General features: G+C 36.1%; 7 protein-coding genes across 13 annotated transcripts; 4 read left to right on the forward strand and 3 right to left on the reverse strand.

The window, feature by feature from the left end:
- Positions 1–180: 180 nt before the first annotated feature.
- On the reverse strand, positions 181–916 carry LOC103344292 (rapid alkalinization factor-like). Its single transcript, XM_016797292.2, has one exon. It carries the CDS (start codon positions 856–858, stop codon positions 484–486), a length of 375 nt encoding a protein of 124 aa, XP_016652778.2. The 5' UTR covers positions 859–916; the 3' UTR covers positions 181–483.
- A 5,702-nt stretch (positions 917–6,618) lies between these two features.
- On the forward strand, positions 6,619–8,818 carry LOC103344037 (peroxidase 5-like). The gene is made up of 2 exons (XM_089046785.1): positions 6,619–6,840; positions 7,966–8,818. Exons 1-2 carry the CDS (start codon positions 6,619–6,621, stop codon positions 8,737–8,739), a joined length of 996 nt encoding a protein of 331 aa, XP_088902911.1. The 3' UTR covers positions 8,740–8,818.
- Positions 8,819–9,511: 693 nt separating this feature from the next.
- Positions 9,512–11,043, forward strand: LOC103344036 (small ribosomal subunit protein eS21y). Its single transcript, XM_008247664.2, has 4 exons — positions 9,512–9,656; positions 9,784–9,854; positions 9,957–10,089; positions 10,743–11,043. The coding sequence occupies exons 2-4, from the start codon at positions 9,805–9,807 to the stop codon at positions 10,806–10,808; spliced, it is 249 nt and encodes an 82-aa protein (XP_008245886.1). The 5' UTR covers positions 9,512–9,656; positions 9,784–9,804; the 3' UTR covers positions 10,809–11,043.
- A 311-nt stretch (positions 11,044–11,354) lies between these two features.
- On the reverse strand, positions 11,355–12,740 carry LOC103322983 (putative F-box protein At1g67623). The gene is made up of 2 exons (XM_008224939.2): positions 12,426–12,740; positions 11,355–12,277 (listed from the first exon to the last, which is right to left on the reverse strand). The coding sequence occupies exon 2, from the start codon at positions 12,269–12,271 to the stop codon at positions 11,507–11,509; it is 765 nt and encodes a 254-aa protein (XP_008223161.2). The 5' UTR covers positions 12,272–12,277; positions 12,426–12,740; the 3' UTR covers positions 11,355–11,506.
- Positions 12,741–14,411: 1,671 nt separating this feature from the next.
- LOC103322984 (threonyl and alanyl tRNA synthetase second additional domain-containing protein) lies at positions 14,412–17,015 on the forward strand. The gene is made up of 8 exons (XM_008224940.2): positions 14,412–14,631; positions 14,826–14,972; positions 15,082–15,194; positions 15,397–15,489; positions 16,039–16,141; positions 16,233–16,307; positions 16,437–16,532; positions 16,678–17,015. Exons 1-8 carry the CDS (start codon positions 14,539–14,541, stop codon positions 16,735–16,737), a joined length of 780 nt encoding a protein of 259 aa, XP_008223162.2. The 5' UTR covers positions 14,412–14,538; the 3' UTR covers positions 16,738–17,015.
- A 2,230-nt stretch (positions 17,016–19,245) lies between these two features.
- On the forward strand, positions 19,246–23,518 carry LOC103322985 (Protein phosphatase 2C family protein). 6 transcript variants are annotated; one of them, XM_008224943.3, is made up of 6 exons: positions 19,246–19,649; positions 20,573–20,868; positions 20,980–21,766; positions 21,874–22,138; positions 22,588–22,711; positions 23,222–23,518. In XM_008224943.3, the coding sequence occupies exons 2-6, from the start codon at positions 20,582–20,584 to the stop codon at positions 23,289–23,291; spliced, it is 1,533 nt and encodes a 510-aa protein (XP_008223165.2). In that variant the 5' UTR covers positions 19,246–19,649; positions 20,573–20,581; the 3' UTR covers positions 23,292–23,518. The 6 variants fall into 6 exon arrangements, with proteins under 6 accessions (XP_008223165.2, XP_016648045.2, XP_008223164.2 ...); XM_016792559.2 differs by having other exon boundaries at positions 19,246–19,654; positions 20,573–21,766; XM_008224942.3 differs by having other exon boundaries at positions 20,573–21,766.
- Positions 23,519–23,749: 231 nt separating this feature from the next.
- LOC103322997 (uncharacterized) lies at positions 23,750–25,484 on the reverse strand. 2 transcript variants are annotated; one of them, XM_089046449.1, is made up of 3 exons: positions 25,299–25,484; positions 25,049–25,124; positions 23,750–24,871 (listed from the first exon to the last, which is right to left on the reverse strand). In XM_089046449.1, the coding sequence occupies exons 1-3, from the start codon at positions 25,347–25,349 to the stop codon at positions 24,129–24,131; spliced, it is 870 nt and encodes a 289-aa protein (XP_088902575.1). In that variant the 5' UTR covers positions 25,350–25,484; the 3' UTR covers positions 23,750–24,128. The 2 variants fall into 2 exon arrangements, with proteins under 2 accessions (XP_088902575.1, XP_008223175.2); XM_008224953.2 differs by having other exon boundaries at positions 23,753–24,886.
- Positions 25,485–26,520: the final 1,036 nt, after the last annotated feature.

The following is a 26,520-nucleotide window of genomic DNA, read 5'->3' on the forward strand; positions in this document are numbered from 1 at the left end:
ACGCGGTTTCTGGAATTTAGCTCAGCCCCCCATATATATTTTTTTTATTTATCAACGGCCCACAAATATTATTTTCTCTAATTTTCGTAATCACTAGTCATTTAATTACTAATTAAGTGATATTTTTCTTTTCAATGTTGAAAAAACTCGTAAATTCGAATTCCGTTAATAAAAATTAAATAACATAAAATGAAAAAGACATCATTCCCCAAACTATACATGACAATAACGCTAATATTACAAGCACATCCATCCACAATTCAACCAAACAACAAAACATAAAAAGAAAAAGAGAATGGCAAATTTGGTATTTTAACATTACAATATGACACATCAATTATTTTGTCTAACCATTATTAAAATCTCATCAAGTATATAACACACAATAACCACATAAATAATATAAACTTTTTTTCTTTTTTTTTAATAATAACAAAAAAAGGGAAGGTAAAAATTAAACAAATAAAAGAAAATAAAAACAAATTAGTGCCTGCAGCGAGTTATGGCGCTACAGCCGCGAGAGTAGGGATTTGCCTGAGCTCCAGGTCGGCAGTTGTAGTAGGACGCGCCACGTCGCGAGCAGGGGACAGTGTTCCTCCTCAGCGCACCGTAGCTGATGTACCGGTTCGTGGCTAAGATGCGCCGGCTGATCTCGGACTCCATCGGCAGCTCCAGATCCTCGTCCTCAGCTATCAGCCCTCCCGCTGATCTCGTGGAGACCCAGCTCAGCTGGCCCAGCTGGTGGCCTCCACTGAAATCGACGGCTGCAGATGAAGCATGTACTAAATGAGCGGCCAAGATTGCGCAGACGAAGATGAAGGCAAAGAGTGGCGGTGTTCTTGAGCTTGAGCTTCCCATTTTTGGGGGTTTCCAATCTGAATTTTGTTTTTGAGAGGAGGAGGTTTGTGGGTGTGGGTTTGGGATTATAAGTGACCATTGGTTTGGAAATGCCACTGGTTTGGGGAAGTATTTACGGGAACATGCCACTTGACCTTCACATGACTGATTTTGCTTCAAATTTAAGAATGTCAATGACTTTATGGACATCCACTAATCACGCTCTTTGACTTCATTTTGTAAATTTAAATTGAATTTGGGACTTTTGTCGTGATTTATTAAAATAAAAAATAAAAAGTTAAATACAAAAAACCACAAACAAGAGCATCGCAATCGTGATGGGATTCAAACAATAAAAGCCAGTTAGTGGCCAACCAATGTGACAATGAAGGAATGAGAAGGTGGCAGTTGATAATGCCATTTGGTAAGAGATAAAAGCTCCATCTTTCGTCTTCAATATGAAGTAACTTAATGCTTTTGATTTGGTTTAGTGGGAGTAGTCTCCACTTGATTGGATATACTCTCAAGTTAAACTCACGTGGTTGCGAAGATAATATGCATATTTATGTGAATTTGATATCTAATTGTGGCTAGTCTCGTTAAGATAGCGGAGTTTTATTATGCGTGGATTATTCCATCATAAAAGCATATGTATAAATATAGGAATCACATAGTTTAAAGCTTGAACTTGTAAATGCGACCTCTCTCTCTCTCTCACCCACTTGAGTTAGTGTATTAGGGTTGTTGGAGAACTTACAAATCTAAATGCTTGAGCTTGATTTGAGCAATCTAGAAGAAGGGAGAATATTTAATCCCACAACCATACAATTTTGAAACCAAACGACTCAAACTCAACAAACTAACAAACCAAAATTTATGGTTTTTTTTTTTAGTAATGGTCCCTCAATTATACTCGGAGTTACATTTTGGTCACTCAACTTCAAAAATAGTTACAGAGGTTACTCAATTAGGTGTTGTGTTGCACCATTAGTCTCTACCATGCAACACAACACATAATTGAGTGACCTTTGTAACTATTTTTTGAAGTTGAGTGACCAAAATGTAACTCCGAGTATAGTTGAGGGACCATTGCTACAAATAACCCTTATTTTTTGTTATTTCGTTTTTATAAATATTTGGAATAAATTTCCAAGTTTACCCATGGATTTAACTGAAAAATAAACAGACTTGACGAAAGGGACTAGTAATGCAACACCATACATAATTGGGGGACCTATGCAACTATTTTTGGAGTTAAGTGATCAAAATATAACTATGGATATAGTTTAAGGACCATTGCTACAAAAAAAAAAAAAAAAAAAAACCCCAAAATTTAATAGCTTGGAATCTCCAACACAATCTAAGTAAGCAACTACAACAACCGCAAACTACATGCGAAGCTTAAAAATGAGTCCTGAATTGCAACTCTTCCTAACAGGGCCTGGGCCCATGATACCTGTGCATTTGGGAGTTGGGCTGGCGCGACAAGTTCGATATCCATAACAAGTGTGGATCCTTGTTTATTAATGTTCTAAATCCCAGTATCTTGAATGTGAAAAACATAACCCTTTTTTTTTAAAAAAAAAAAAATTTCTGAAATCCAAAAAAAAAAATTACACATAAGATTCCCTAGGGATCATAGTTCCAAACATATCGATACAATATAATTAACATCTACCGGAAAATGACTAAACCAAATACAGGAGTGCTGATAATGATGTCCTTTAAAGTATCTACCACCATATTAGATTCACGAAAAATGTGAGTGAAGGAAATCTGAGAGAACTTCAGGAAAAAAAATAAAATTATATTACCGTGCTTTACTTTCAGCTTTTCAACGAAATTAAAAATAAGTTGTAATTCACTAGTTATTCTAGATGCTCGCCAAATCTGAAAAAACTCAGAAATTATTTGTATTTCTCGGAAACCCCCATCGACATCACCATTCAATATTTCTTGACACACTATTGGCTCACTATTGGCCAAACCACCTGGTCACTAGGTCCAACGTGAGTAGGATCACATAATAATAATAATGGAGCGAAAAAGTCATTTGAACCATTGGGTGCTCTAGTTGCCAACTTTGAACAAAAGCTAGATCTTTTCTGTGGGCTGTTGACCGTCTAGCTAGCTCTTTCCTATGGGCCTTTTAAAACCATCTTTTTCTGCTTGAACTTCCTCTGTAGGTCGGCTTAGCAATTGGTTGGAACTAATGATGTGTTTACTAATCAAGAATTGGAATTGAATTATAATTAGGGAGCTTCACTAATATACTCAAAATAGGGGTTGAAATTATATTTAAAAAAACCCCACATGGAATACACTTTAGAAACACACGTAAAACTCATTTACTAAGCCCAGCAAGACATATGATATTCTTTGCAAAAACCACCTCCAATTAAACATAGTTTCACAAGAAGCAATACCAAAGGCCCTCTACAAGAAGAAAAAAAAAGTATATTGTTAATACTATGTCATAGAACTATCTTCGTAGTAAAAATCACATTATGAATATCATAAACTTCAAGTGCATAGCTATATGAGCAAAATATAGAGTATGTTTTGTTACTGAAAATCTTTTAATAATATGTCATAGAAGTACACTGTTAATACTACGTCATAGAAATCAATTCAACTGCATGGTATGAACAGTATAACAACTGTTCATACCACATACTGAAAGCTAACAACTACATTTCATTTGCATAATAGGTACGATAAAAATATACAACTGCAAAACCTCATGTTCATAAACCAACAACCTTGAAAAACATAATGGAAAACACAACCCTTTGGAACAAACCTAGGAACCCAGAGCAAAAACCCCATCTTCGTAAACCAGCAACCTTGTAATACAACTGAAATTGAAAAACAAGTGTTGCAGGTGAACTGGTTTGGCAACAAGTTGCTACCAAAACTGCCATGATAGAAACAAACACTATGAGCTGCAGCAGCCAATGCCTTGATTTTCTTTTCATTTTTTGCCACGGGTAAAAAATATTAAATGTTTTCTTCCTTGCTAACTAATGGCAACAAACCTTATGCCACTAGAAGACATACTCCAAGCATGGTAGCCATATTGGGGTGGATCATCCTGGAACCTTTTGCCATTCCCTTAATTCTTATATATGTCCCTCCAACCTGAAAATTCACCAGTTTTTTTTAAGGACCAGCCTGATTTCTATTTTACTGCCTACAGGTTTCAAAAATAAAAACATGATATTGCCAAAGTTTTGTACAGCTAATCAGCAATTAACATAATCCAAAAAGTAGCAGATATTGCATTCACTACAGATATAAATACATGAAACTAGATCTTGCACACCTGAAACTGAATTGCCACACTCTTGCTAACAGGGTCGGTTGTTGTGATTGCCACTGCTGTATCATCGCCTGCAGACCAAGGCGAAATGACTTCTCATGGAGATGATTTAAAAATTTTAAGCCCAAGGTTTCACAGAAAAAGAAAAACACGAATTGAAATTCGATGCTGAAAATAAATTAAGTTCAAAACCATTAACATTTACTCCTCATTTGATGCTGATAGTGAATTAACCAGTTTTGGAAGAGATTTTAGAAGTGCTTCCTACATATGAAAATTAAAAAATGAATCGTTTGTACAACACTTAGATAAAAATCATCATGCAACATTTATAAGCCGATTTGTTAATATTTCAAGAAATCATGTGCAAATCAGTATGATTAAAATTTGAGCATAACATGGAAACATGAATATGATGGTTATATAGTACCTTTCTTATCCTTTGGCCAATCACACCAGTGGATTCAATCAGCACTTCCGCAGGCTTCATTTGAAGTAGCTGCAGTACAAAGTAACCAGGACTTGATCGTCGGCCTGGTGGTTCTTTTCGACCGCTCTCACCATCGGTGTGGCAAGCACCAAGATCGGCTTGGTTTCCACGAAGGGAGAGAGAGAGAGAGAGAGAGAGAGAGAGAGAGAGAGAGAGAGAGAGAGAGAGAGAGAGAGAGAGAGAGAGAGAGAGCCCATAATTTTTTTTTTTAAAGTAAAAAACTAATTTAATACTAAATGGGTAATAAAGGTATTTCATTTAACTAATTAAATTAAAAAATGTAACAGCTGTCAGTTTTGGGTTTATTTTTTGTGTGTTTCTATGTTTTAAATAGTGTAGGGTATATTTATAGTTTCATGTCTAGGAATGAGTGTTTCACTAATTTTGTATTATAATTATGGAAGATTTATGCGTTTATTATTTCACATCAAAGAATTAAAATGTAAGTGGGGTCCACATAAAATCAGGAATTCAATTCCTAATTTTTTAGGAATTCAATTTTTGGGTGGGAGGTCGTATTATTATTTTGGTGAACTGGGGGTGAAAACCCCAAACAAGCAAAACAAACTAACCAAACACAAATCAAGCGGGGCCTAGACACCCCTAACAAATCATCCACTAAAGAAGTCCCAATCCAACTTGGAGCCTCATAAAAAACGCAGATACCAAGATCTAAGTTATAACTCCAAGCAGCCAGACAATCTACAACACTGTTTTTTCTCAAGCTGCTGCATTAGCTGCCAACAACTAGAGACCAAAGATGCAAGAGGGTGCAAAGTAAGAGAATCATGCTGCTGAACAGTATGAATGGCAACAGCCGAATCCATCTCAACGATAAGGTTATTAAACCCTTTCGCAACAGTCATCCTTAGACCAAAGAACAAGCCCCATAATTCAGCCTCTAGAATATGCCCTTTACCCAAATTAACTGCAAACCCACTACACTCATTAGGAATTCATCATTTTTATGTATTATATCCTCACACAATTTATAAAAAAAATCTAAATTTGCCATCTACTTTAACCCAACAACGAGGATATTTTAGTAATTAGAACCACTCATATTTCAATTCTATATAGTTTAGTAAATAACTTCAATAAGAATCCATAATGTAATTCTCCTCAATTCAATTCATCCTATCAAATTAATAAACATGCCATCATAGCAGTATGGAAATTGTACCACCCAAAAAACATATAAAAGATGCATAAATGATAATTTTCATACAATTAATATTTGGGGAGAATGGAATATTGAAAATTCGACTCGGGATAAATATCCTTAACTAGTTGAACCACAAACACATACACAATTATGATGTTATAGGGATTCGAACTTGAGACATTTGTTATAGAGAATAAACATAGATTGAAAAAAAAAATCCCAAAATTTTAAGCATGTGGCCCCACAAACATCACTCTCTACCTTCACTGCTAAGTATAGAGTCTTCGATTAATTTGATGGTTTTAATTATTATTTTGATTATAATTATAATTATAAGAAACTTAATTATTTTTTATTCATAATTGTGGTTTAAGATATTTGAAGTCACGAATTCCTTAAAAAAAAAGAAAAAAAAGAAAACTATGTGCCACTAAAGCAAATAATCATGAATGACACAAATGAACTCGGATGAATGAAAAAATAACACCATCTTATAACAAGTAGATAGTATCTAAAATAGGGAAAAGCCGTGGCATTGCTAGGTCATAAGATTCATGTTTTCACATTTGTCCATCTAGTCATGGTTCGAAGTTTATGTAAAGTAGTAGTGTGTGGGAAGCACACGCCTCTCAATTGTTTATTTGCATGTTGTGACTTGTTTACTATAATTTTCAGTCTTGCTCATTGCAATTACTGCCTGGTTTAAAATATCAATCCAATGGGTTATTTTCTAAGTTTTTTTCCCTCACAGTTGCTTCTATAAATAGCACTACGCGCACGCCTCAAATGCTCAATCAGATCAAAATGGCAAGCTTATTGTTTACTTCCTTAGCTTTGTTGCTGATCATCATGGCAGAGGTTTTAGTCACACCAGCGATCTCTGTGCCTCTGAAGATTGGTTTCTACCAGACTGCATGCCCCTCGGCTGAGACCATGGTCAGAAATACAGTCACTAAGGCACTTGCCGCAGATCCTGCCATAGCTGCTGCCCTCATCAGACTCCATTTCCACGACTGCTTCGTAAGGGTATGAAATAATAATATAACTTCTGATAATTTTCTTATTATATGCAAAATATTTTATTAAATTTTCATTCGTACAAAAATGCTTTCTTTACCAGACTGATTGCCTAGATTATGACCATTGGTTCAGTTGTTATTGATATATATTTGTTTTTTGGAATGTGTAGGTTCATGTATAATACTCATATTATATATTATATATTAGCCTCTTCGCACGAGTTTCTGTGCTTGTAAAAGGTTTTTTTTTTTAAAAATTTAAATTTATTTTAGAATTAAAAAAGATAATGAGTAGTTGTGTTCCATAAAAATAAGATTAATTATCTGATTTTTCTTTTAATTTTAATTTTTTTAAATATGAAAAAGTGTGAATTTACCATATTATCCTCATTTAATTAATAATTTCAATTCTTAATGTTTACATTAACCAAAGACATTTTCTGGTATTTTGAATGTTTAACAATTCTCTGTATTTTGCTTTATATATACTAGTCTCTCAGCACGCGCTTCCGCCCCTATGAGAAGCTTTTTTTAAAAAAAAAAAAATTAGAATTAAAAAAGATAATGGATAGTTGTGTTTCATAAAAATGAGATCAATTATCTGATTTTTCTTTTAATTTTAATTTCTGTAATATGAAAAAGTGTGAATTTACTATATTATCCTCATTTAATTAATCATTTCAATTCTTAATATTTGCATTAACCAAGGGCATATTCGGAGTTTTTGAATGTTTTACCATTCTCTGCCCTTTGCTTTATATATATAGATATATATATATATATATATGCGTTTGTTTCCTGTACATTTTTAAAAAATACAGTAAAATACACTTCTTTTTTATATAGAAATCAAAAGTACAATACACGCGTGAATACACATTTTGTTACCAATTTTTGAAAAATACAGATAAAAGTCACATATTATATAAATAAAAATACTATACATAAAAATTATAAATAAATAATATTAAAACACCATATAGTGGCTGAATTTTTATCAGAGTTTTTAAAATATTAGATATTTTTATTTTTATTTTTATTTTTCTCTTTTCGTAATTTTTATTATTATTTATGACTATAGTACCAGTTTAGAGTACGTATGACAGATTTGATCGTGTATAATATTATTCAGGGTTGTGATGCTTCAATTCTGCTTGATTCTAAGCCGGGAATGCCAGCAGAGAAAGAAAGCACGATGAACAAAGGCGTCCAAGGGTTTGAGGTGATAGACGAAGCCAAGGCGGCAATAGAAGCCCAATGCCCAAACACAGTTTCCTGCGCAGACATCATCGCCTTCGCCGCCAGAGACAGCGTTTTCCGTGCCGGCGGCCTCCGCTATGCTGTCCCTGGCGGAAGGCGCGACGGCTTGGCTTCGTTGATCGATGAAGCGGCCGAAAATCTTCCCGGTGCATTTTTCAATTCGACAGAGTTGAGGGGCAACTTTGCAAGAAAAGGGCTGTCGATGGAGGAAATGGTGACGCTCTCTGGAGCTCACTCCATTGGAGATTCTCATTGCTCTGCCTTCTCCAAAAGGCTTTACTCTTTCAGTGCAAGATTTCCACAAGACCCTTCGATGGATGGGGCTTATGCTGAAACTTTGAAATCTAAATGCCCAAGGCCTCGGAATTTGACAGATTCTGTTGACCCAGTTGTGGCTTTTGATCCCTCAACGCCTGCTCTGCTTGACAACAAGTACTACAAGAACTTGGTGAGCCACAGAGGGCTTTTGGCTTCTGATCAGGAGCTTTGGAGCAGTGGGTTGACGAGGAAGATGGTGAAGTACAACAGGAACCATCCGGGTGCATGGGCCTCTAAGTTTGCTGCTGCAATGGTGAAGATGGGTTCCATTGGTGTGATGGTGGGGAGAAATGGAGAAATCAGGAACAACTGCAGGGCTGTGAATTAGGAAGCTCTTGTTGTGTGTGCCTGCCTGGCTACATAGTGCTCACTCAAAATCTTCTTTCGAACTATAATTTTATATTTTAAGAGCCATGTAATTTAATTTGAGTTTTTCCAATTTTGGGCATGTTCCCCTTGTTTTGGGAAGTTCATTTTGATTTGAGATTGTGGACGTGTACGTTATAGTTTGTTTGATATAATAGTTACATGTTTGTGAGGTTTAATCAAGAGTTCATCTTACTTGTCATATTATAATTATATATTCGTAAAGAGTGACCCTATTTGTACTGCATTTACTTACATTCTTGTGACCACCTCTCTAATATAGTTAATAAATATGGTACAAATAACATTATTGATTCGTAAATATGGGTTATACCAATTGGCTAAGGTAGTGTGTCTGCCCATTGCATCTGAGTTGAATCTCCTTCCCCATAGAAGTTAAGTCAGTTGGCCAAAACAATGTGTCCACCCCTTTGCACTTAAGTTGAATTCTCATTCGTGCGGAGTATAATATCACTTTGTCAAACAAAAACTATAATTAAATATTCTAGTTTGGGTTTCTCATTTAACAGTCCGCTAACATAAAATTGACTGATTTAAAATCAGAAATTTAAATAAATAATTTGATGTTTGAATTTTAAAAATATTTAATTTTGAATTTTTTATATTCTTAAATTCATGGTAAAGTTGGAAGCACCTCCTACACAAGCAGCCCATTCAAGATGGGCTTTTAACTGGAGAAGCCCGACCCTTTTTTTAAGTTCTCTGGTAGGCCCAGTTTATAGTTAGCGCAGCACCAGTTCTCGCTTCTCATTCATATAAAACCAAAAACCCCTTCAGAGTTAGAAAACCCTAACGAACGCAGAGCACTACAGTTCAGCAGCTGCCGCCACCACTTCTCAATCTCATATCTGTTCAAAGGTAGATTCTTCCTCTTCCTTACATTCTGAATCTTTCAAAAATATTATCAGCGATCCATCATCCTACCAATCCACCGATTTGAGAAAATTGAGATTTGTTTCTGTGTTTGTTGGATTTGGATTTTTAGGGTTTCAACTCAATCGACAATATGCAGAACGAGGAGGGACAAATCACTGAGCTTTACATTCCCAGGAAATGGTATTTAAATCTTATTTCAATTGAAATTTTTGTATCATTGTTTTGTTTGTGTGGTTATGATTTTTAGGGTTTGGGCTAAAATTTTGTGGTGTTTGGATGCAGCTCGGCCACAAACAGGCTGATCACTTCAAAGGACCACGCATCCGTTCAGATTAACATTGGGCATCTGGATGAGAATGGCATCTACACTGGCCAGTTCTCCACTTTCGCTCTCTGTGGCTATGTCCGCGCTCAGGTTCATCTTCTTTCTGTCATTTCAATACTATTATGATAAATATTTGTGTTTTTTTGGACATGTTGTAAGTGTATATGCCAATAGGAATGTAGAATGATTGTGGGTATATATCTTGTTGTCTTTTCGTTAAGATTAATCTCGTAGAATGATTGTAGACTGCACTTCTCAACCTGAATTTGAGGAAAATAACGTACAAATCATTCAAGTTTGATGCGTATATGTGCGCGCAATATCCAAAAGTTCCTATGCTAAAAAATCACCAATTTTGTTTCAGCAATCAGTTTCTTCATTACATTTTGCAATTACATCGTCAGAATTTGTTCAACCACTCTGGATTCACCTCTAATTCGAGGATGCCATTTACCAAATCGAATATCAGAAGAGCCAAGTAAACACAAACATATGCTGGGATCCCATAATCCAACCGAAAATCCCAAATAGTACACACAAGCATCTAAACTTTTGTAAACTTAGTTGTCTTAAGATTTTCCATGCTTCTATAAAGTTTAGATTACGAGGGGTCGGTTATTTAGGTTTTTGAATCATTCTTTAATGACTTATGTGATGCTCTCTTTTTTGAGTTCTTAAATTTGCACTTTGGGAGCCCATTGATTCCAGTTCTGATTCTTTGCATTCTTTCTTTTATTTTTCAGGGAGAGGCTGACAGTGGTCTGGACCGTCTCTGGCAGAAGAAGAAATCTGAAGTTAAACAACAGTAGAAAGAGATGATTTTTCTTATGTGGTTTCTTTTCTGGACGTATGTTATTGACAATGGAAGTGTTGTTTTAGTGAACTAAAATATATGTTGAGCGTTTTTCTTTTCCAAGTAGTAGTGAATGTTGCAACTAGCTCCCAACCTTTTGGTGTTCTTGAATTGGGCTGTTCTTTTGACGGCGAAGTAGTGAAACTTTTACTCCTTGGAGTATTTTAAATATATTTCCCTGCTTTACGGCACTTTTTACACTGGTAATGCATGATGATTGAAATCCAGGGCAGTGTATGTTTTGAGAGCTTGTGACTAAAGATTTGTAGTTGACCATTCATATCTATTGCTTGTGCCTGCTTAAGCTACCACCCTCTGCCTTTGCTTATTATCTCTTGTGGGCTGTTAATTGCTTGTAAAGATTCATGTGTTGACATAAAAAACTGGTTGTCACTTATACGTTAACGTTGGCTTAGGAAATCATATAGAAATTGGGAGAATCTTACAGTCAAACGTTGGTGAGTTTTAAATTGATCGAATAGCTTGCAGATGAGCTAACCGATTATCTTAAGTTTACAATATATCCCCAATAATTTAGAATGCCATGTGGGCAAATGTTGCCCTTACAAAAAACATTAGCTTGCAAAAGAGAAACTCGTGTGGATACACATCAAATGTTGCCCTTACGCATCCTATCTATACGCATCAATCCATTCAATACAGAGGGGTACAACTGTCGTTTAATATATCACGGAAAATATTTACTTCTTGATGCCACCTGCAGGTATTGCAGCTGCTGAAATTTTCATGATCAAGAGGATCCCATCCTCGCTCGACTGTGAAAATCTCCTGTCTATTTCCACAGTCGCTGCATGTTTTCACAATGGCAGTCTCATGGCGGGCTTGTACAATTTTACCCACCACCTTCCTGTCAGCCCACATGTTCCGAACAAGTCCTTTAACCCTCTCCCTGCATTCTCTTACGCTGAATCCTTTCGGTTTGTAATGATTGAGAGAATACAGAAGCTCCAGGCCTTCCTGCTTTGACTCTCCCCCGAAACACACCAATATGGCGCCGTAAACATACGTCGCTTCTACATGACCCTTCGAGGCTGCTTTCTTCAGACACGTGATTCCTTGTTGCACCCTCTTGCCTCTGAAAATATCGCGAAGCCCTTGTCGGTACAAGGCCTCCTCGTTGCCGCACTTTTTGCAGTGTTTCAGAAACTTGGAGAATTTGTCGTCAAACCTCCAAGAAACCAATGGGAATTTGCTCATGTCAACGCGTTGGAATATGTTGTCTTCTTTAGCCATTTTGTTGAAGTCCTTGCAGCTTAACTTTGCCGAGTAGAGATCGTTGAAAGAATTCGAAGCCACCTTTGCAAGAACTTCTACCAAAAGCTCATTCGGAAGAGATTGCATGATGCGACTCTTGCTGTTTGCTGCTTTCTTCTTCATTGACCTTGTGAGAGGCGCCATTGATGCCTGATGACAAGAACATTCTAGTTATCCAATAGAACAAATTAAAGCCTCCCTATGTTTGTAAAAAGGCAAAAAAAAAACCTTAATTTTGGCAAACTCAAGAATATATTAAACTAAAAAGAAAGCCAAAAACAGGGAGGTAGAGAGAAACCTCAAATTATTGCGGTGGAAATAAGCTTAAATAAGCTTCCTGAACAGAGCTGGACAGCCTGATGAGGTGCTCTGCTTCCTAACGCGACGTCGTTTTTGCTTTCCAATTCGCCTTTTGCTGGTAGTCCTTTCAAGTTGGATACTGGTTTTCTCGTAAGTTTGGAGTGTTATTTGCGCTCTGGTTTTATGAATTCCAGTTCTTCACAACCCAAAAAAAGAAAAAGAAAAACTGAAACCAGAAGACTTCCCCAAAGACTTGGAACAGCCGACACCAGCATGCAAAATAAAAGAGGAATGTACGTACGTGTGATTATATATCAGACACAAACACAAACCCTTGTAGGGTTAGGACAAGAAACACCGAAGTCATATGCAAATTGGATTTCCTAAAACAAAATTAAAGCGGTGGTTAACTTGGCTAAATTGTTTTCTTACATACTAATCATACTAGATTCTTATCTAATTAGGAATGTATACCGTGACATGTCTTCGTTGGGCAGCCTGATTACAAATAATATTAAATACTAAGTCTAAACAAAAGAAAATCTCTCTTTTTCTTTTCTCCCAAATTTTTGTGTTATTGTTTTCGATGAGAAAAGAAAATGCAATCTCAATTAATATGGAATTTCTACTGAAATTCACATTCATCAACGACTGATATTAATTTACGCCCATGCATCCATTACTTGTCAATAACCCCAGCACTTTCTGTGTCAGTGATGAATTTTGATAGAATTGTGCTAATATCGATCGCAACGCAAGTCATAGCGTGAAACATTTTCCTCTTTTAAATTTCTAGGTCAGATTAGAACTCAAAAATATGTGCGCAGCAGGTTGACAGGTCTCACCAATTGGGTTGCTTCAGCTCATTCAATCATCTGACATTATAACAATATTATATTTATGGAACACACAATTTTCTTACCATATGAATCGAAAGAAAATATTATTTTAAATATTTTTAACACAACACAAATGATATTTTATTTTAATTTAATCTAAATTAGGGCGAGAGGAATTTGAATATGAATGAAAAGTGGGGATCATCACATCAACGTTAGTCAAATTGTACAACAAACCAATTACGTAAGTAATGGTGAGAAGTTCAAACATGGCCTTCTGTCGAGAGCCATCATTGCCAGGGGCGGAGCCACACTGGGAACAGTGTGGTCCCGGCCCCCACTCAATTTTTTTTATATTTTAAAAATAATTTACTATTATATATTTCTATATGTATATTATTTCACATATTTTACATTTTAATATATATCCATATGTGTTGTGGTGGACTTATTAAGGCACAAGAAAGTACTTCAAATTACCTATTTGTTCAGCTGGTGGTAATGCACTCTAGGTGTATAAATTGCCTTATTTCTATCTTCAACATTTAAGTAAATATTAATAAATAAAAGTAAAAAAACAAAGACATTTACTGAAGTTTACAATGTAAATAAGAAAGTACCATATATTTGGATTTAAATAAAAATACTAGAAAATCAAATTCTCACGAAATCAAAATATAAAAAATTGGTTTTAGTGCAAAATTAGGCTAAAAATGATGGCTCATTAAGTCAATATATACTTCATACTAAAATCCCATAAAACCAAGTTTTCTTATTTGATTTGTAAGAAATAAAAGTCGCTAAAAATTATCTTGAGAAAATGATTATTCCGAAAAACTATTTTTCATACTTACTCAATATTTTTACATAAAATATTTTTTCATGTATGATATGAATGTATAAAGAGACGTAAGGTTTTTTTTAGTTCGTGAAATTTTGATTTTTTCTTTCTATTGGGTTTAATGGAGGAAAAAAACTTTAAAGATATTTGTTAAATCGCTACTCTTTGTCCATTCTTTTAATTTTTCTTATTTAGAATGTATTTGTTTATCCATTTGTCAAGAATAATTGTAATTGCAACTAATAATGAATATAATTCTTCACATATGTGATATATATTTTTCATATGTATTGTGAGTTTTGATTCTTTATAATTTATAAGAGCCCACACAAATGAAATCCCGAATTCGTCGCTGATCATTTCTACGCAACGATTTATGAGTTCTGAACGCGGTAGTGACTCAGTTTTGAAATCGGTGTTCTGTGAAAGCCATGGCTTCGAGCAGCTTGAGCCCCACGAAGCTCGATTATTTCGACGACATGTGGAAGCTCCAGTCCAGAGCCATATTGCTATCTTTATCCAAAGTTAGTTCCTTTTCTTCACTTCAGTCTCACATACTTCTTCTTTTTCAGCTTGACTTTCTCTCTGATAAAATCTTAGGGTTTTAATTCCGTTCTGTTTGTTTTCCGAGAAAGTTCAGAGAAAAATTAGTGCCATTCGTTAAACGAAAATCGAAAATCACTAATTGAATTGTGGTGTGTGCTTTGTGGTTTTGAAGGGTGAAGATGGACGAACAGCTTTGGTATTGGACCGTACGATTTTCCATCCACAAGGTGGTGGTCAACCTGCCGACACAGGCTTCATCGCCGTCGAAGATTCCGGTCTCAAATTCGTAGCAGAAGATGTACGGTCCAAAGACGGCATAGTAAGCAATCAACATTTTAATATTTTCTTTCTTTGATCTTCAAATTTTTGTTTAAAAAAAGAAAAAAAAAAGTTATCTTTAGATTGGTGCTTCACTCAATTTTTGTTAGGTTTACCACTACGGTTTTGTTGAAAATTCTGTTGAGGAAATGGAATCAAAATTTGAGAAAGGGAAAGAGGTGTTCTTGCGTGTTGATGAGGCTAGGCGCAAGCTAAATTCTAGGTACCCATATACACAAAGAAATAGTCTCATTTGATTAGTTAAATTTAGGATTTTTATTTTTATTTTTTTTGGTGTGGAGAAACTTGGAAGTTGCTTATGTTGTGCTGATCATAGGCCATGTTAAGTTTTTGAGCAAGTTTGATTGCTTACTTGCTGATTCATTTTTCATATTTGAATCATTATGTGCAATTGGTTTGTGCAGGCTTCACTCAGCTGGGCATTTGCTGGATGCATGTATGAGAAATGCGGGATTGGGTGATTTAGAGCCAACCAAAGGCTACCATTTCCCTCAGGGGTATGATTTTGTTCTGCTTTATTGTTTAAATCCTGTATTAAAAAGTGCGGGTATATATTCCTTCTTTAGTTCTGCTTCTGCAATAGGATTTCTTCATTTTGCTATCTAATAGGGAAGCTACCCTCTACAATTCCTCTTTATTTCCTCCTCCCACTCCAAGTTGCTTCCTTGCCTCCCCTTATACTCTCTGTGTGTTTGTATCAAATTCACTGTTGACGACGACGTTCATGAAATTCTTTTTACATTCCATAGGCGGCAGCTTTTGAGCACAGTCTATGACGGCCACAACCCTTTTAAGAAGTTATGAGCTGTTTTTTTAAGACACAATTCTTCTCAATCCAAATATGGGAAATGTGAGGTCCAAATTTTTTTCCACCTAACAGAACAATGGTCCTTCCTCTTAAGCCTAGCAACAGCCCCTAAGCCTTAAGCAGCACAATGATCCTGAATATGTGAACAACTTCTGTTATTTGAGACACAATGTTGATGTTGTTTGCAAATCCTTTGTAATTTGGTTGAAATTAGTACTTATAATGTACTTCTTGCCAGGCCATATGTGGAATACAAAGGCACTGTTCCACAAAAAGATATGGAAATTAAGCAAAAGGAGTTGGAGCTAGAAGCTAATGCATTAATATCGAGAGGAGGGAAAGTGAGTTGCAAACTTGCAATATTTATTTAAAGTTGCTTGGTTGGTTGGTAGTATGGGATTTGGCTCTAATGCTTTACTATATTTCTCTTAGGTTTCTGCTGCCTTGTTACCATATGAAGAAGCGTGTAAACTGTGTGGTGATTTCCTTCCCGATTACATTCCCAAGGTTATTCCTTATACTAGGCCTGTTTTATATACATGAACATGCAGGAGCTTTCAAATTTTAGTGCTGCAAATCGTTGAGGGCTAACTAATAACTGCAATTTTACTTTTTGGCATCTCCAATCTCTTCCAGGACAGCACTCCTCGCATTGTGAAGCTAGGGGACAGTCCTGGCTGTCCGTGTGGTGGTACCCATGTTTCTGATATTTCAGAGATCAAGAGTCTTACGGTAAGATCCATTCGCTTCAACATTTTTATAAATCGATGTTCACAATTTTTCTCAATGATGAGCATGAAATGAGTGTATAAAGTAAGAATCTGTTGGTCTGCTCGTATTTCTGTCTTTGAAGTGAGGTGTTTTGTTGCTTGTTCAGATTTCTCAAATACGAACAAAGAAAGGATCCACAAAGGTGTTCTACAATGTTGGGTCCTAATTCTTGGTATAACAATTTACACCCTCATTATTGATACAATGGTCTGGAACTTCTAAAATGAACTTTCAAGATTACATATTTTTGGATAAGCTAGCTGTTGTGTGCTGATAGGCAATTGACAATATCACTTCTGATAAGGTGAAGCAGTGCTTGTATTTTGTTTGTGTTGTCCACGTGTACTCGGTATTTGTAATGATGATAAATATACATAAAACTCATCGTTTATTTTATGTGGATATGAATGTGGAAGCCTCAAATGGATAATAAGATTTAAGGTACATGATTTGTAAAGTTGAAACCTTTGAGGCTTGGAATTGTTCGAATTGTTCGATGGTGGGGTAGGATCGACTTTTTTAAAAAGCGACGTGAAGGTCTTTGTTATAAGCAGTCGGCAGAGAGGATGATGAAATAGAAGAGGTAGGCCCAAGCAAAGCATGAGCAAAGCCATGTTAGCTGTGGGGATTTTTTATTTTATTTTGGTTGGTATTTTGGTATTTTTGGATAGTTAGAGTGCCATCGAAGACTTGTTTTTTTAATACAAATTTATAAAAAAACTCAATCCTAGGCATGTATTTATAAAAAAATTCAAACACTATTTAAATATAGAAACACACCCAAAATCAATTCCAAAGTCAACTAAAGACGACGGTTTCTTATTGAGATAGACGATAGTATATTAAATCAATATATACTACACGGATGTTAGAACACAAATTTAAGACTTTTTTTGAAAGAACAATTACTTCAAGTGTATTCCGTGGATAGCCTGTTATTCTTCAACATCAGAATAATTAATGGGGCTCTGGACCAGGTATCGACAGAGCCATAGGCAAAGACATGGAGTATACTTTGTCTCATACATTCCGAGTCCAAAAGCATCGCCATCTTAAACTTGGATTTGATAGTTTGACCTCTGGCCTCAAGTTTCGATCAACACTTGGAAATTTTATTCGGCTGCTGGAAGTTTCAAGGCACATGCTGGTCTACCAGGAGATTTACTGGTGTGGTCCACAATCCGCATCTGGAAAAAATGCATGAAAAATAAAATATTTTTATTTGAGGTCCATATTCTTTAGGTATTTTTGGTAAATTTGCATACGACGAAATCATTGGAAAGGTATAAGAAAAACAATTTGGTACACACTCGTGGTTTTGTTTTCTTTCCATTCAAACACTTTCTTTTGGCTATTTTTCTAGGGGTGGTTCAGCTTTCTTTGCGGTTGAAATCTGCTCTTCCTCAGCGGTGTTTGGCCAAGTCAAATCCACTTAAAACACAGAAAGTTTGATTGGGGAAGGTAAAGCCATTTTCTTTCATTCATATGGACCTTTGGTCGACAGTAGCGGCCACTCTGACATCTGATGAACTATTAGCAAACCCAAATAGATCATCTGATTGAGACGTTGGTTGACCTTAAACACTTAACCCGAAGTTTAAATTTACCCAAATGAGAAAATAAGGAAAAAAAATTATGCAAATGACTGCTAATAAGAAATTATCTTCAAATTAAGAGCTTTCTTTTTTATGCATAATTTTTGTTTATGAGCTCATCAGCCCAATTGAATTATTTAATTGGAAAAAATATAATAACAAAATCCAGTGGGTATAAAAACACAATTGTAGTCTGGCTGTGATCCTTAAAAGAAGGAAAAACTATAATAATTAAATATCTAAGTGCAAATTATGATGTCAATGTTAACAAACCAAAATTGACCTTATTCAAAACTAGATTTGGGGTGTAGATTTTGGGAGGGTGTGCTTGAAGGGTTTGGACATTATCTACTGAAAGATTTGAGTGGGGTTGTTAGACCCAGAAATTTGTTTATGTAGTTTTATTTCAGGGCTTCAACTCCCTTAGAACCACACAAAAAATTTAAATAAAAAAAACCTGATTTAATTTCCTGACCTTGTATGGAAATATAACTCCAAAAAATCTGTAACCATAAATCCACTAAAACTTTAATGAAACCTAGCTTCTCACGCGTTTCACATTTTTTTTTTATAAAAAAGAATTAAAAATTTATTTTAGAATGAAAAAAGATAATGAGTAGTTGTGTTCCATAAAAATAGGATCCATTATCTAATTTGTCTTTAATATGAAAAAGTGTGAATTTACCATATTATCCTCATTTAATTAATAATTTCATTTTTTAATGTTTGCATTAATCAATTGCATTTTCTGGTATTTTGAATGTTTAATCATTCTCTTTCTTTTGCTTTATATATATAGATAAAAGGAAAAAAAAAATTTGGGAAAAAATAAAAGGCAATCTTAATTACAATAATATTCGGAGGCCACACTTGTTGCATCACCGACACCCAGTTTTTTTTCACTTGTATTCTGAATTGTGTCGTTTCAATGAAATGTTTTTTTTTTTTTTCTGAAAAAAAAAAACAACAATATTATCTGGAGGAGATATTTCAGTTTATTTTCTTATTTATTTTCCTTTTTTTTTTTTGGTTTCTTTTGGGAAGGGAAAGATTGGAGAAAGAGAGTTAAGAAAGGAATAATAGCAGGAAGGAAGCAAAATATCGAAAGAGTTCAAATAGAACTGGGAAAACGGCATTACCGGTAGGAGCGAATAGACAAAAAGCCAAAACGCCAGCCAAAGAAATTCCGCTAAATTCAGCAAAGACCCTTCCTCACCATCCATTCCCTTCGTCTTTTATGTACCACCCAGATACAGATTCTCCACTACCTCTTTCTATCTCTTTCTCGGTTTCCCTCATTCTCAGATCTGCTCTTGCTTGTGCTTTTCTGCTTTTTCTTTCCAAAGTCTTAACCTTTAACACTCCCTCTTACTATTCAGCAACAACCCATCACTCTTTGTATATATAAGTTTCATAGCACAAGTCACATTCTGGGTTTGTTTCCATTGCTCCTGTGGGCGCCTCTTTGTTGAAGACAAATAAGGTGAGGTGGGTTTCGAATCATAACTTTGTTTGTTTTGATTTTGTATGATAATGCATGATTACGTTGTTTGTTTTGTCACTGTTGGATTGTTTCTCTTTTGTTTCTTTGTTTTTTGATTCATTTTTAGCTTACTGTTTTGGTTCTTAAGAGACGGTGGTTGTGTCTGGTTTAAACTATCTTTGCTCTGTTTCTGAACCTTGTATTTGATTGAATTTGCTTATTCTTTCACCCTGTTGGTTTTGTTGCGTTGGAAAGAATCACGAATCACTTTTGAACCTTACATATATAGCCAAGTATCGATCTTTTGGTGTAGTAAAAGGTGCATCCTCATACAGGATTGCCTTTTGTTTTTGAATTGTAATTATTTTCTTATCCAAGGGAGCCCAAAGGGGATTGCTCTAAGTTTAGTTCTCTTTCCCTTTGGAGGCCAAAGAGCGGGGCGTTTCAAACTCTGGCCTTGGTGTAAATGCTCTTGACCACTAGAGCTGCAAGGGCCCCCATAAGCTCCACGTTTGATCAGATAAAATTTAATTCCTTTTCTTTGTGTGTGTTATTCTTTTGGTTTTGAACACGCATCTATCGTATTCTTGTGGCTTACAGCACACAAAATTTCCCTATTCTTTTTGTTTTGATTTTGAACACGCATCTATCGTATTCTTGTGGCTTATAGCACACAAAATTTCCCTTTCAGTGTTTCACTCTCTCACACCCAACACAATGAACACACTTTTTACATCATCATCACCAATCTGTTTAGTTGATATTACTCTAAAAATGGACTTTGGAAAAAGATTGGATTCAATTACAAGTTCATGATATTTGAAGAAAATTTGGTATTTGTGTAATAAAATATGATCAGGTCAATTCCAAGTTTCTTACAAATGTTTGAGGTAATGAATAACCAAAGCGTTTGTCTTTTTCAGCTATAGACCATGCGAGGAGGAATTATGATTAAACCTGAAGGAGAACTAAAAGTAAGCTTTGGCTATCAATGCAATAGCAACAAAGACAGTTCTTGTGAGGATTCTGATGAATATGAAACCCTGCCTGAACTCCGAAGGAACAGTAGTTTCTCTTGCTTGTCTGGTGCTGCCTTAAGTGCTAATGCTACTCTAGCAAACACAAATATCTGTAATGGTTTGATAGGGGCAGAAATACTTCCCAGTTGGGACTCCCCTAATTCATTTCGTAGGGTTCCCTCTTCACCAACTCTTTCAAGGTTGGACATACTATCATCTTCTCTTCAGAGTAGTTTGTCAAACTTAAGTTGCAGTCCATCTACACCTGATTCTGATTCTTACTTATTGAAATCCATGAGTCCTCCTTCCAGAAGTGAAGGTTTTCTTAATGCCATGGAAGTGCAAGTGGCAGGCGGAGCTGCTGGTGAAGACAGGGTTCAAGCTGTCTGTTCTGAAGAAAATGGGTGGCTCTTTTGTGCAATATATGATGGATTTAATGGAAGAGACGCAGCTGATTTTCTGGCTGGGACACTGTATGAAACCATCGTATTTTACTTTAATTTATTAGACTGGGAATCAAGTCAGGAATCCATCAAAGCTTCTAGTGGTCTAGATTTAGATGGGTCCCTTCCATACATAGAAGATGACAGCAATACTATTAACGAAGAAAGATTTCTACCCCAAATTTACAGAGACAGGGATTCAAGTGTTGACAATGTCTCCAAGAATGCTCCATGTGCTAAACCAAAAATATGCAGTGATTCATTTAGGCATGGGGTGCTTGACAGCCTCCAACGTGCTCTTAGTCAGGCTGAGAATGACTTTCTATACATGGTTGAGCAGGAAATGGAGGATCGGCCAGATTTGGTTTCTGTTGGGTCTTGTGTTTTAGTTGTACTTCTACATGGGAAGGATTTGTATACACTTAATTTAGGTGACAGCCGAGCTGTTTTGGCAACATATGGTGATGGTGATTTCATGAATGGGAGTGAGAGGCTAAAAGCTATTCAGCTCACAGATAGTCATACAGTTGATGACGAAGGTGAAAGGATGCGAGTTTTGTGTGATCATCCTGATGATCCCATGACCATTGTGGCTGGAAGAGTAAAAGGGAAATTGAAGGTCACTCGAGCTTTTGGGGTTGGTTACTTGAAAAAGGTGACTACTCTTACCGTTTAACAATTATGTACCAACACCAAATTGGATAATTTTTTTAGATTAACTCAGACATTATCTGGCTAGTTACTGATTCTGTTTTCCTACAGAAAAAACTGAATGATGCATTGATGGGAATTCTTCAAGTTCGCAACCTTTTGAGCCCACCATATGTTTCCACTCAACCATCGTTGAATGTGCATAGAATATCAAAATCTGATTGTTTTGTTGTAGTTGGGAGTGATGGTTTGTTTGACTTTTTTACCAATGACGAGGCGGTAAAGCTTGTCTATTCCTATATCTTGAGCAACCCCTCTGGTGATCCAGCTAAGTTTCTGCTGGAGCAGCTTGTAGTAAGAGCAGCCAATTGTGCAGGTAGACCTTCTGACATTTCATATGAAGATTTTGTTGTCATTCCGGTCAAATTACTTATAATCAGTATAAATGTTGTTTGTTAAATTTCCGCATAATTTCTTCTTCTGAACTGTTTGAAGAGAACACTTTTGGGGATGGCTCAACAAAACTCCAGCTTTGATACAAATCTCTTCCTGACAACATTACTGATTGAAACATTTTAGACCAAATTTAACTAATATGTTATTAGACACTGATCATACAGCCCACACACCACACCGCACCACACCCTAAGGCATGCATGCACATTTGATCCCAGAATTTGGTATACCGTCTTCAAAAATGTAAATACCAGTACAGAGGTTGGTTAAAATTTATTTTAATTGAAAAACTAAGTAGTCTATGTAGCCAATAAACTAGTCTATTATTTTTCACTGCCCAGGTTTTTAAGCACTATATTTTTGTTTCAGGTTTCAGTATGGAAGAATTAATGAATATTCCAGCAGGAAGGAGGAGAAAGTATCATGATGATGTAACTGTAATTGTGATTATTCTGGGTACAAATCAGCGTACTACAAAGGCATCAACGTGCGTGTAAGATTTTTTGCGGTGTAATATTTTTTATTTTTGGCATTCTAGTTTTAGGTTTCAAATTGTATATATTGGATATCAGATATGTCCTTCCTCCTGCTCTATAATGATCTTTATCATTATCCATTTTTGTTTGACAAAACTGCTTGATTGCATTGATCTGCAAATTGCTGATCTTTATGATCCTTTGAGAGGCTTGTCAAAGAAGGGCACAGAATTGTCTGAATCTTTATTATTGTTCACAAAACTTGCAAGCATATATGTATCCCATATGAAGCAATTGCTCTTAATAAATTAAAATTAGTGTGAAATGCTTTTTAAGATTATAAAAATCTGTTCCCTCCTTGTGATTATGTCAATGTGATCGCAGTCTCTCTCTTGAAATCTGTTCTTTGGCTTATCAGCCTCTCACAATTCTGAAAGTGGAACTAGTGTTGATACATTGCTCACTCTTTATTTTTATTTTATTTCGTTGCTTTATCTGCTACCTAATTGATTTCTTCCTACAAGAAGTTTAGGTCCACAAGAAAATGATGCACTGATGATCAAGTGTCTGCTTCAGATTTCTGATACTTGTCAATGATCAATAGAACTGTGGAATTGGAGATGATCATGGATGCCTCTTTTTTATGATAGACAGGACAAGTCCTTCAGATAATTAAAAAAATTAAGTTTTAGACCTCAAATAGAAATGGGTGGCATGAACTTCTGTGCCAAAATGGGTGGCCTTCATTCAAAATGAGAATCACAAGCACGAAGTTGTCTTTCATGTGCTCTCATCAATCATATCATATTATTGTTGTTTATTAATCGTCCAGTTCATGTTTCATTTCCAGCCAAAGGCCCAAAGTCAAAGCATTTCCCTTTTCCTACTACTTCAAAAGAATATGTTAATGAACTTAGTTGTGATGCTGTTTTTTGTTTTAAAACCTAAGCTTTATTAGAATCTCAAATGGCAATCCAAGGGAATCAATATATTCTGTATTTTCCAAATTTCACAATTAGGAACCTGCAGTGAATATTCTACACTGGAAAAAGCTGAAGCAAAGAGAAAAATGTTGTCGATGTTAGAGGGGACATAAGACCCTACTACTATTCTTCACTGCTGGAATTTTTAGTGAACTGTGTAAATAAGATGGAAGATTGAACTTTCTCGAACTTACGACATCTTTCAATATTAAGAAAAAGAAAGTACTACTAGACTAAGAGCACGAGAAGCATAAAATTAACTAATCAAGGACTAGTGCTTACATGTTTTGTCAAGTCTTAACCATTCTAATTACTCCCATTACCTTACCTACTAAGTCCCTCTCTTGTGTTACATGTTACAAAATCATCTACCTTCCATTCCCCACGGCTGCTTCTATTATTAACATTGACTTGCACTAATTTTCAACAAAGCCCAAAGGCAAGCCGAAAATCACATGATAAAACACCCATTAGGATTTTCATCACTGAAAATCTGCAAAATGTCCAGACATGTTGCCTTCTTCATCACCCCATCAATCTCTTGATGACTAGTTGTTGCCCACGTGTACGGTGGTGATGGAACATGATAAAAATTAGGAGCCAAGCTCATGCTAGCAGCTGCACTGCCACTCGCAAGATACACCCGAGGAGAGTTGTAATCCATCGGATACAGGTATGCCATCTGACGTGTATGGCTGCGATCATCTGGATGATCCAGAGGCTGAGATCCTCTGCTTGCAGGTGCACCGGAGCCTACTGTAGGACCCAAATTACACCCCCTGCTGTTCTCATAATCTTTTGGCTCTAAGTTTTTCTTCTTTTTGCTGACACGTCTTTTCTCACTTTCACTGCTCTGAAGGTTCATGGCCGGAGATTCCTTGCCGCCGGTAGTCATTTCCGGCGAAATATCGCCGGACACCTTAAGTGGGTCGGCCTGAGTAGCAGTACTTGCTCTGTTTTTAGCAGAGCTAAGCTTGAGTGCTCCAACTTTCTCACATGGGTTCTGCTCATCACTGTGATTTGGGCCTTTCTGTTTGTCCTTGTTCTTGGCTTTCAAGGAGTGTTGGTCTTTCCCAGTGAGATTTGCAGGCCATAACTCTGCTTTCTTACCTGCTTTCATGATCAGCTTCTTGATGAGGGTCTGAACGTCGACGTTTCCAGTGACTGTAACTCTGTTTTGCTGTGAGTCAATAGCTGTGGTGTAAACACCTGCAGATATTATTAGTCAAAGAAATATAGTCCAAATCTTATGTTAAGTGTGTCTAGGATAAACAATTATATGTGTACTCTTTTTTTATTTGTTGATTTTGAAAAAAAAAAAAACAAACAAACAAAAAAGAAAGTTCTTTTCTTTTTCATCCAAATGTGTACCATCAATATTTTGTAGAACTTTCTTGACTTTCCTCTTGCAACCTTCACAGTGGATAGAAACTCTCAAGATCCAAGTCTGGAAAAACCAAAGATAAGTAAAAGTTAAGGACTAAAATGGTAAATATCAAGCTAGAGAAAGAAGAACAGTAAAAACTCATGCATCATTAAACAGAAAAACGGCAGAACAAGAAAGAAGGAAAGATGAAGAGGAGAAATGGGCTTGTTTTGTGCATGTAACAGAGAAATGTACCTGATATTTGAGTGATTCTGAGAGTTGTTGAGCTGAAACTAGGGAAGCCATTGGAAGAAGAGAGCTAGAGCTAGCAGTAACGTTTACCAGCGCTTAGAAGGAGAGCTAAAGACACTAAAGAAGAAGCTTTCATGCTGGAAGAGGAAATTAAAAGGTGAGTTTTGAGTGAGACAATTAGAGTGTAGTGGCAGAGAGCATGGACGATGTGGTCCGCAATGTGTACACCTATGTAACATCTAAAGCTGCAAGGAGCTCAGCTATCAAAGTTTTTTTTTTGGGGAAAAAAGGGTTTTTTGCAGTTTTGTCCCCATTTAGCCCTTTAACAAATTTTTAAGTAAATTAAGATATCCAATTCGCCAATTAAGGACCTACCGTTAATTTTTTTCAAATTCCATCTAAGGAGGGTGTATTCAATTTATATTTTGAAAGAGTTATAAAGTCGATGGAGTTTAATTGAATTCTACAAACTCCACATAGATTTTAACTGAATTCGTGTATAAATTTTAACTGAGTTCCTTATAATTTTATTATTGATTTTAATAGAGTTTATAGCCACGGCGGTGGTGGTGATAAGGATGGTAGTGGCGATGATGGTTTGTGGGGGAGGAGGTGGGGGTGGTAGTGGTGGTGGCGGTGGGAGTGAGGTGGTGGAGAAGGTGGGGGTGCTAGTGATGGTGGTGGTGGTGCCGGTGCCGATGGCAGTGATGGTGCTGATATTGGCAGTGGCTGTGGTGGTGGTGATGGTGAGGTTGATGGTGGGGGTGGTAGTGGTAGTGGAGATGGGCATAAGGGTGGTGGCGGTGGTGGTGGTGACAGGTGGGTGTGATGGTGGTGATGGTGTTGGGGGTGGTGGTGATGGCTGTGGTGGTGGTGGGGACAATGATGACTTTGGTGGTGGTGGTGGTGGTAGTGGCGGCAATGACGATGGTGATAGTCATGATAAGATGGTGGTAGTAGAAGTGGTGAAATCATATCTTGAGAATTTTCTATTTAAACCCCACACTTCTCTTAGTTCATCCCATGTTCTAAGTTCACCCCAACTTTTTAATTTAAATTTTCATAATTTCTAAGAAAACTCCACTATCTTCCCAAACTACCCATAAATACACCCCAAGCTAAAAAAAAAAAAGAAATAAAAGAGATTTTCTATATAAACTCCACAATTTTCTTTATTTACCCAAATACTTAAATCATTAAACAATATTTGTAGTATACATGAGAT

This window comes from Prunus mume, linkage group LG2 (assembly GCF_029339155.1).
Source record: "Prunus mume cultivar Tortuosa linkage group LG2, ASM2933915v1, whole genome shotgun sequence".
In the NCBI taxonomy this organism is placed as follows: Eukaryota; Viridiplantae; Streptophyta; class Magnoliopsida; order Rosales; family Rosaceae; genus Prunus; species Prunus mume.

Excerpts from the sequence above, each read along its gene's own strand:
- LOC103344292 (XM_016797292.2), bottom strand. The coding sequence starts at position 858 with ATGGGAAGCTCAAGCTCAAGAACACCGCCACTCTTTGCCTTCATCTTC.
- LOC103344037 (XM_089046785.1), top strand. The coding sequence starts at position 6,619 with ATGGCAAGCTTATTGTTTACTTCCTTAGCTTTGTTGCTGATCATCATG. Across the intron at positions 6,841-7,965 it reads TCCACGACTGCTTCGTAAGG|GGTTGTGATGCTTCAATTCT; the intron begins GTATGAAATAAT and ends AATATTATTCAG.
- LOC103344036 (XM_008247664.2), top strand. The coding sequence starts at position 9,805 with ATGCAGAACGAGGAGGGACAAATCACTGAGCTTTACATTCCCAGGAAA. Across the intron at positions 9,855-9,956 it reads CTTTACATTCCCAGGAAATG|CTCGGCCACAAACAGGCTGA; the intron begins GTATTTAAATCT and ends GTTTGGATGCAG. Across the intron at positions 10,090-10,742 it reads GTGGCTATGTCCGCGCTCAG|GGAGAGGCTGACAGTGGTCT; the intron begins GTTCATCTTCTT and ends TTTATTTTTCAG.
- LOC103322983 (XM_008224939.2), bottom strand. The coding sequence starts at position 12,271 with ATGGCGCCTCTCACAAGGTCAATGAAGAAGAAAGCAGCAAACAGCAAG.
- LOC103322984 (XM_008224940.2), top strand. The coding sequence starts at position 14,539 with ATGGCTTCGAGCAGCTTGAGCCCCACGAAGCTCGATTATTTCGACGAC. Across the intron at positions 14,973-15,081 it reads TACGGTCCAAAGACGGCATA|GTTTACCACTACGGTTTTGT; the intron begins GTAAGCAATCAA and ends AATTTTTGTTAG. Across the intron at positions 15,195-15,396 it reads AGGCGCAAGCTAAATTCTAG|GCTTCACTCAGCTGGGCATT; the intron begins GTACCCATATAC and ends TGGTTTGTGCAG.
- LOC103322985 (XM_016792559.2), top strand. The coding sequence starts at position 20,582 with ATGCGAGGAGGAATTATGATTAAACCTGAAGGAGAACTAAAAGTAAGC. Across the intron at positions 21,767-21,873 it reads GGGTTGGTTACTTGAAAAAG|AAAAAACTGAATGATGCATT; the intron begins GTGACTACTCTT and ends GTTTTCCTACAG. Across the intron at positions 22,139-22,587 it reads AAGAGCAGCCAATTGTGCAG|GTTTCAGTATGGAAGAATTA; the intron begins GTAGACCTTCTG and ends TTTTTGTTTCAG.
- LOC103322997 (XM_008224953.2), bottom strand. The coding sequence starts at position 25,349 with ATGGCTTCCCTAGTTTCAGCTCAACAACTCTCAGAATCACTCAAATAT. Across the intron at positions 25,125-25,298 it reads CAGAATCACTCAAATATCAG|ACTTGGATCTTGAGAGTTTC; the intron begins GTACATTTCTCT and ends TGGTTTTTCCAG. Across the intron at positions 24,887-25,048 it reads AGTTCTACAAAATATTGATG|GTGTTTACACCACAGCTATT; the intron begins GTACACATTTGG and ends TAATATCTGCAG.